Here is a 9527-nt window from a genome sequence, read left to right on the forward strand (position 1 = left end):
ACTGTCCATTACTTCACTCAAATCCCAACGCTCTCTCTTAATCGTTGAACCCGGAGATACTGTTCTATAACTGTTATTTAATTAGATAGCGGGAGAGGCGGATGCAAGTAGAAGAGAAGGGGGACAAGTGCCCACACTTAAATTTTATGAATTTTTTTTTTTTTTTTTTGCGTTTTCTCCTCCACCCGTGACCAGATCTAATGATGTGAACCCTCCCAATGATATAGCGAGGTCTTCCAATGAGATGAAGCGGTCAAGCGGTGCTGCAGAAGGAAGAAACGATCAACACCGAAGAGGTAATAGGGTGAGGACAAGGACACGTTGGCTGAAGGATTATGTGGCTCCATTGAGTGGCTAATTTCTGTCGGCAGTGGGTAATTGCAAATTTACAATAGGGGACCTATGGGCTTGTGTAAGGTCAACACTATTAATAATTGTTGTAGTGGGCTGAGGGTTAGAAGCCCAACATATATTTCCATTCCGTTTTGCTTTCTGTTTCTGGTTTATATTGGGTGTGACCAATATGTGAGGTAGCCAAATTGTAACAGACTAATATTTTCATTTTTTTGGTACATACAGGTTTATGCATATTGAGTGCCGGTTTCTCTTTTTTTTTTTTATTGATTTATTTTTGTCATTTGTCATTTGAGTGCACATCCTTCTTCAAATTCCTGGATCCGCCCAAGGGAGACAAGAATTTCTCTTCCCCTCGTAATTATCTTATTTTATGGACATTGAGTGTTAATTCTTCGGTCCAACAAGAACTTTACAAAGTAAAAACAAATGGATAATCCTTATAAATATTCACTATTGTTTAAGGACTATGTAGCGATCAAAATTTATCGTTATTATCCTAGTTGTTTGTTATTATATTAGTCTATTTTTCAGTGTTATAAACATTAGATCAACCCGGCCGAGTCGACCCGAAAATCGGTGAACCGGTCATGTAATCCGTTCGATTTTCATATTGGACCAGCCATGTTACAGAACCGGTGCGACACAGCCGATTTTCGTAAAAATCGGTGACCTAGTCGGTTCAACCGGTGACCCGGCCCGGTCTATAAAAAAAAACACTAATTTATTTTCATCAAATGATATTTCTTTTTTTTTTACTTTCAAACACAAATGATTTATTTTCTTTTGAAATATTTAACTGATTTGTAGCTTACTAACTTATATAGATTATGTAACTACAACACTAATATTGTGTTGATTATGCAATATGCAATAATTTTGATTTAATTTATAGTTAGAGATGTCATTTACTAAACCTGAAACACTAGTATCACAAATATTATATGTTTGATTGATCTTTTGTTGGACAATGATGTATAATTTATTATTTTTATGTTAAAATATTTGAAATTGGTATCATTTTTGTACAAGTATTTAAGTATATTTATATTTTTCAAATATAAATTATAGATTTATATATACTTCTCGGGTCATGCGGTTGAACCAGTGACCCACTGATTGAACCAGTGACCCAGTACTTCGACCGGGTCAATAACCGAGCTGCTTTTAATAACATTGGTTTAGATTATTTTATTAGGAGTTATCTTATAAGTGTTATTAGTTTTAAATTCAAATTAGGATTTCCTAATCTTTGTTGAAGTTGTAATCAATGTTGTTAAGATCGAGATTTTACTTAAGATCGGGAGAGGATAAAAAGATCATAAATCATAAGATCGCGGATAGTAAGATCGTACCTGTACATATAAAATATTAAAATAACATGAATATATAAAATTATATTTAATATATATATATGTTAACAATTAATCCAAATTAATTCAAATATATACAATAACTATTAATCCAAATAATCATTTAATTAAAAATAACAAATTATAAAGAATAATTTAATACAAAAAAATTACTCTGCTAATTGCAATAATTTTTTTTTCAGATTTAAAGTAAAAATTTGTATTGAAAAATGTAAAAATAATCAACATTTCTTACACCCATGTGGGCCAGTATGAAAAAATAAAAAATAATAAGGTGAACCTAGACCACATTAACCAAGAGGTGGAAGAATAAAGAATAATAAAAAAGAATAAAACAAATAAATAAAGGAAAATGCAACTATAATGTTGCAGGAAACAAAAACCATCCTATCACTGTAGAAAAGCGTGCAAATTATTTTGTTTCCTATTTTTAATTAAAGTGGTAAGTCCCATAAAATTTTGTGTTTGCAGGAACCCCACCTCTCCTTCTGTAACATGACCGATCGAATCCCCATAAATAAAAAGATAGAACCTACTTTTGAAAAAACGATTTACGAGAAGCTGGCCAAACAAAAGACGAACTTAGTTGAAGGTCGCATAACATGCATAACCAGTCGAAGAACCAACTCCTACAGAAAATAAGAGAAAGTCACACTGTAGAGAACGGTCGCACATTAGTGATGAAAGGAAAATCATAAACAAAAGGGAAATCACAAAAATATGGTTTCTACTTTTTTGAAATTAGGTTTTTAACATTTTAATCTATTCTGGGTCACTGGTTTGGTTGCTGGATGTTTTTGGATTTATTTTTTCTTTGAAACACTAGAATGGTGGGATCGCATGATCCCATCAATTTTATGATTTTCCACTTCGATCTCATACGACCCCACTTCATCTCGATCCTACTTTCAATTTGGATCGTTTTTGGGTCAAAAATCGTAGGGTTGTACAATCCTATGATATAAAACGCGATTTTGATAACCATGATTGTAATTCTATAAATTGTTAGCTCATTGAGCACATGAAAAAAGAAGAAGAAAATAATTCAAAAACTCTCCTAATGTCTCATTATTCCCTTAATCCTTTCTTCCGAATCTCTCTATCTCTAATATCTCTTCTCTATCTTTTTAATTTTATTGCAATATTGGTGCTTTCATTGAGAATTGGAACTCAATTAAAATGAAGAAAATAATTCAAGTATCCTTCCTTAAGTCTCAATATTTCACTCCAAAGTCTTCTTTATCTCTAATATCTCCATCTCTCTAATTTCGTTTACAACATTGGTGCTTTCATATGATCTCATCCTCCATGGCGGAAAACACCCGCCTTAGGAACTTGAACCAACACGTGGAGAACCAGAAACAACAACTCCAAGTCGCTAGAACAGTGCACGAATAATAATATATCAGTTTGGAAGAATCCTTGACACAATTGCATGTATATCAAAATCAACAATTTGCCTTGCTCTGACAAGACATAGCCAAACTCATGGATCCACAAATGGGATCTCCCAATCACATCACATCAAATGTCGGTGTTTTAGACGCGGGTCAAAATCGAGTTAGGACGTCATCCGCATACCAGCAACATGCGCAACAATTAAAACATAATTATGCTGCGATACGAGAATCATGCCAGAACATTAAACATTTGCTCCAAGAATAGATCGAGGAGAATGAAGAAATTGCAGTCATCAAAATTCAAAAGGCATTTCGTGGATATATTTTGAAATGAGTTGCTTAACAATCAAAGAAGGTATTTCTGGACAATCTCCCAATGCTACCTCCGGAAGCAATGGATCAGCCGCCGATTACCATATCTGATAGTATTGACCTCATCCAAGGATTTGAAAATATGCATTTAGAAAACAAAGGTTTTCCTTATGTGATGGCTAATTTTGATATTGGATTTAATGCGGTGTTTTGGTTAGGATGTACAATAAAGAGTTTGTAAGAGCATTTATAAATGAAAATACTTGCAATAGGTTCCAAGTGAGGTAGCCCATGCAACTTCACTTGATACCTAACCTAAGTGCGTTGCAGACACGACGATTTATCTTTGATCCTGGCGAAGGCACACCTCAAACTCAAGAACGAGATTATTTTGAAAGGCGATGGAATGTAGCAATCAAGATTTATCATTACCCACAATCTCATTATTGCAATAGACTATGAGTGAGAAATTTTTGTGTGAGAAAATATCTTAAGTGAGTATTCTGGAAACAATTCCTCATATAGACCTTTAATTACCATTTTAAATTTCTAAATATAAAATAGACACCAAACTGGTATTAACCTGTCTTTATCACCATTTTGAATAAAAAACGGTTAACTATAATAACTAGCATGTTACATTTGTTTAGTGGAAAAAATGTATGTAATTTTAAAGGATGTAAAGTTGTGTCATTTTAAGAGAGAGAAAGAGATAGATAAAGGAGGAGAGAGAGTTGACAAAAAAATAAAATTGTGGATCCACATCTTTGTGAGAGTAAAATGACACAAATTACTTTATTTAAAAGGATAAACACTTTTGTCTTGTTTATTTGTAAAGAAACTACCGTTTTACCTGTTATATAATTAATGTATAAAGAATATATTTTTAATTATAATTTTATTTTAAAATATGTGGACTGCGGATTTAGTAACCATAAATGAGGAACTTGAGTTAACCCGAGCCAAAATTAACTTATTCCGAAGCGGGCCGGTTTGAATGGATAAATAAACAAAGAGTGGGCTACTTCCTGTCTGGGTCCACCATCCTCCGAAGCCCCAGATTATTACGCACTACAAAAGTAAAAGCAAGACTGTGCAAATTAAGAATACTATTCAAGAGCAAGAAAATAATTTGTATATAAATATATATTTTTTTGGATAAAATATTATCAATTGGTGTTCGAAGCTCTAATGAGCTCCACTAATCCAGTATGAGGTTTGAGCCTCTTCATCCTGTTCAGTAATTGCAATTCTCAAAAATTGAATCCATTACTTCTTGTCAAGTCAAATTCTTGGATCTAGAGGAGATGCCATTAAACCAACAACTCTGGGATGATTTCAATATAATTTTGTATAAAAAAATGCATCAATGAAAACATTTAGAGAGATAATATATTCCACAAGACTATCGGTTTTTTTACTACAAAATAAAAAGCATCAAATAAAAAATACAGTTAGTAAACTAAAAAAACAAAAATCATTTGATACTTTCTTTATTTAATAGTTAGGGAGATATATTAAGAAGATTTAAAATTATTTTATTTTTCTTCAAATCGCTAAATGATGAAAGTTTCGCAAGATATTAAATACATGCACTTTTTATTGATTAATAAATGGAAAAATTATTTTTCATTTTACGGTATATAATTTTGTATCATTTTAAATAAAATGACATTATTTTAATGCATGGTGATTTTTCATTTTTTCTCGTCCGCTTTCTCTCTCTTCCTAATTTTATGGAGAGGAGAGAATAAAAAATAACTAAATATGCATCAAAATGATATTATTTCAATTAAAATGACACAAAATAATGTATTTCAAAATGACCCCTTGTGGAGCGTTTGGTAGAAGGTTTTTTTTTTATGATTTCCGAGAAACTGAGGGTGATAATCTTATTTATCCACGTTTGATACGAGATTTCTAATTTTTTTTTTTGGAATCTGATTTTCTTGGAATTTTATTTTGTATGTAAAGTTTTCTGAAAATATCATCCAAGAATACCACCCATGTCAAGGAAAAATTTAACACAACCAAATATAGAATTAAGAAAATTAACCCAACATTTTTTGGAATATTTTGGTCTACCAAATAATTTTTTGGTAACATTTCTGAAAAATTCATTTTTTCCTCCATATTCCTGAAAATCATGATTTCTGGATAAATAAAATTTTCTTGTTTACCAAATGCACCTTAATAAATATTGATAAAGTTATTAGAAATATGTTTTAGGAGGATATGGAAAAATTCTACCTTTAATTGATTAATTTAGTTAGAATATACAAGTTATATATACTGTTGCCGTCTGTATTAATTCGGTTAGAATTCCCAAGTACTTAAATAAAAAGTCAATGACCCGCTGTTAATTAAGGGTCTAATGTTTTTTTATAGAAGATAATTTTATTTTTTATACACACAATTAAAAGTGTATAAGGTCTATATTTTTTCTCTTATTTTTTTCTTTACATAGCTTCACATGGGCTCACACATAAAAATGAATTTAAGAAATAATTTTATCTTCTATGACATGAGAAATATTAATTCCATTAATTAATGGAAAAAAGAATTCTCATGTTGTAGGAGAACCCTTTCTCATGTTAATGAAAGTTCGTTTTGTGTGCAATAATTTTTTATGTTTTCTTTCTTTTTTATGTGTGGGCCCCACTATAAAATTGAGTGAGTAAGAAACTTTCCTCATCTCCAATAACATGACTAGAAAATACCTGTATAGTGACAGAATTGCTATGAAAATTCCGTCGCTAATTTCATCCTCGCTATTATTTTCCGTCACAAATTCCTTCGCAAACGATTTTGTAAGGGAATTTGTGACAAAAAGTAGTAGTAACGATAAAATTAACGACGGAATTTCCATTACAATTCCGTCGCTATACAGATTTTTTCTAGTAGTGATTGCCCCTTAATTAATATGTACAGAAGTTATTTTGGACTAGGCATTTGGCAGGCCAAAACCTTTATGATCTGACATTGTCTCGTCAAATTGTGTACCTTAATTAGCTAGCAAGAGAAGTCAACAGAAAAGATCAACCTTTTGATTTTTCCTCTGACAAAACTATAGTCTATAGGTATAACTTTCACTATAAATTGAGGCTGTACTCAACCAGAATCATCAAAACCAACATTACCAACATTCAAAACCAGAATCATCAAATCCAACATTACCAACTTCATCAACCTCCAAAATGTATTGCTCAAAGCTCATTCCCTCTTTCCTCTTCTCCCTAACCGTGGTTCTTCTTCTCCAAACATCTTTTGGAGCTGACCCTCTCTTCAGTTTGTGTTCAAATTCTGAAAACTTCACAGCCAACACTCCCTATGAATCAAACTTGAAAACACTCATAAACTCACTTATTTACAAAACCCCTTCAACAGGCTTTGGTGTTGGCTCAGTTGGGCAATACGAAAAGCCACAAGCATATGCACTCGCTCTTTGCCGTGGCGATGTCTCAGCCTCAGAATGCAAAACTTGTGTTATTGAAGCAACAAAAGAAATCCTCAATCTTTGTCCGTACAACAAAGGTGCTATCATATGGTACGACAACTGTTTGTTCAAGTATTTGGACACAGATTTCACTGGCAAGATTGATGAGGCAAACAAGTTCTATTTGTTGAACGTGCAAAACGTGAGTGATCCTAACATGTTCAACAACATGACCAAGGAATTGTTGAGTGTACTTGCTTATAAAGCTTCTGTTGACCCTAAAATGTATGCATCGGGAACACTAATGATTGGAGAATCAGAGAAAGTTTATGGGTTAGCTCAGTGCACAAGAGACCTTACAAGCATGGATTGCAAGAAATGTCTTGATGATGCAATTAGCGAACTTCCAAGTTGTTGTGATGGAAAGCAAGGAGGCAGAGTTGTCGGTGGAAGTTGCAACATCCGATATGAGATTTACCCATTTGTTGCTGAGTAGAACTTACAGATTAAGGATAATTTAAGACTCTGTATGAAAGAGTGATGAGCGTGAAGTTTATATGTTATGTATCTTAATCTCCTTGTGTTTGTAGCATACTTATTGTACTGTCATGCATTATTGTATTGTCTTTTTTCAAATAATAATATGGGGAAGAATCCATTTATGAACTTTTTTTTACAATTTTTTGTAAATTATACTATGTACTCTCGGAAGAACATAGTGTAACCTAGTGTTCTCTCAGAAATACATAGTGTAGTTTTGTAAACAAATTTTTTTTAAATATAACCCTCTCCTCGTAACCTCCCCTCGTAATATTGATTTTACATCTATATATTCTTATGGGAAATCTAGTGTACTCCTGGGAGTACATAGTGTAGTTTTGTAAACAAAAAATTTGTAAATATAACCCTCCTCTCGTACTATTGTTTTGACATCTATATATTCTTATGGGTTTTATTATTCTCATGTTACATAAGAAAAAATATATGTTCTACACACACAAATTCAAGATGAGTCTCACTCTACTTTTTCTCTCTTTTTCCTTAAAAGTGGACTCCATTATACAAATAAATCAGTACAAAATAATTATTATCTTCTACTACATGAGAAAATTATTACCCTATTCTTATATATGCTTATAATTTTTGAAAAAAATTTCAAACCACTCTTTGTTTCCGTGCGATATTAATAGCTCGTGTTAACCCGGGCCAAAATTAACTTGTTCTGAAGCGGGCCGGCTTGAATTGACAAACAAATAAAGAGTGGGCTACTTCTCCTTTGACCGAAAGCTGTTGGCTTTCTATGTGTCCCGTTCGATCCCTTTATTAGTTTTATTCAGTGTTATTAAAATCGGACCGATCCGGTCGGGTCAATTCGGGAACAGATAAATCGGTTCAGTTGAAACAACGGATCGGCCATGCATCAGAATCGGTGTGACCCGATCCGACCCAGCCAGTTTTCATGAAAATCGGTGACCCGGTCGGTTAACCGATGACCTGGTCCGGTCCCAAAAAAAATAAATTTAAATTATATATTTTTTCAAAAAAAAATCATAATAGATATATTTGAATATTTTTTTGCTTATTGACTTACATAAGTTATGTACCTACAACACTAATATTATCTCAATTATGCACTATCTAGAAAATTTTGGATTGATTTATAGTTAGAGATGTCGTTTTCTGAACCTAAAGCCTCGTATCAAGATTATTATATTTTTATTTGATCCTTTATTGGATAATAATATGGGATTTATTATTTTTTATATTAAATATTTGAAATTTTTATCATTTTTTATAGATATTTGAGTATGTTTATAATTTTATAATATAAATTATAAAATTACATATAATTACCGGGTCATGCGGTTGAACAAGTGACCCACTGATTGAACCAGTGATCCAGTGACCGAGTATCTCGACTGAGTTAATGACCGTGCCGGTTTTAATAACATTGGTTTTATTTGTTTTAGGCTTGCCGCAAGTTATTTTGCACTACAAAAATAAAAGCAACTGTGAAGTGTGTGCAAATTAAGAATAATATTCAAGAGCAAGAAAATAATTTGTATATTAAAAAAAATTTGAATAAAAAAAAGATGCATGAATGAAAAAAATATAGAGATATTATATTCAACAACACCTAAATACAAGACAATCAGTTTTTTTTTACTACCAAAGAAAAAAAGTGTCAAATAACAAATACAGTCAGTATATTAAAAAAACAAAAATCATTTTATACTTTCTTGATTTATTAGTTAGGAAGATATATTAAGAAGATTTCAAATTATTCTTACTTTCTTCAAATCACTGAATGAAGAAAGTTTCGCAAGATATTAAATACATGCAATTTTTAATTTAATAAATATTTGATAAAGTTATTAGAAATATGTTTTAGGAGCACGTTCCTTAATGTCTCTATTAATTAATACATACAGAACCTCTACGAGTGATGATATGACATTGTCTCGTCAAATTGTGTACTTAATAATTAGCTAGCAACAAAAGACAACAGAAAAGGTCAACCTTCTGATTTTTTCTCCCATACAAAACTATAGGTATATTTTTCACTATAAATTGAGGCAGTACTCAACCACAATCATCAAAACCAACATTCAAAACCAGAATAATCAAATCCAAACTTCATCAACCTCCAAG

General features: G+C 31.9%; 1 protein-coding gene across 1 annotated transcript; it reads left to right on the top strand.

Annotated features, from left to right (window-relative positions):
- The first annotated feature begins 6636 nt into the window (after nt 1-6636).
- LOC133306754 (cysteine-rich repeat secretory protein 38-like) lies at nt 6637-7371 on the top strand. The gene has a single exon (XM_061507130.1). It carries the CDS (start codon nt 6637-6639, stop codon nt 7369-7371), a length of 735 nt encoding a protein of 244 aa, XP_061363114.1.
- The last annotated feature ends 2156 nt before the right edge of the window (nt 7372-9527 follow it).

Source organism: Gastrolobium bilobum, unplaced genomic scaffold (genome assembly GCF_033153095.1).
Source record: "Gastrolobium bilobum isolate Gb01-03AN ecotype WA unplaced genomic scaffold, APGP_CSIRO_Gbil_v1 utg16899, whole genome shotgun sequence".
Lineage (NCBI taxonomy): Eukaryota > Viridiplantae > Streptophyta > Magnoliopsida > Fabales > Fabaceae > Gastrolobium > Gastrolobium bilobum.

Excerpts from the sequence above, each read along its gene's own strand:
- LOC133306754 (XM_061507130.1), top strand. The coding sequence starts at position 6,637 with ATGTATTGCTCAAAGCTCATTCCCTCTTTCCTCTTCTCCCTAACCGTG.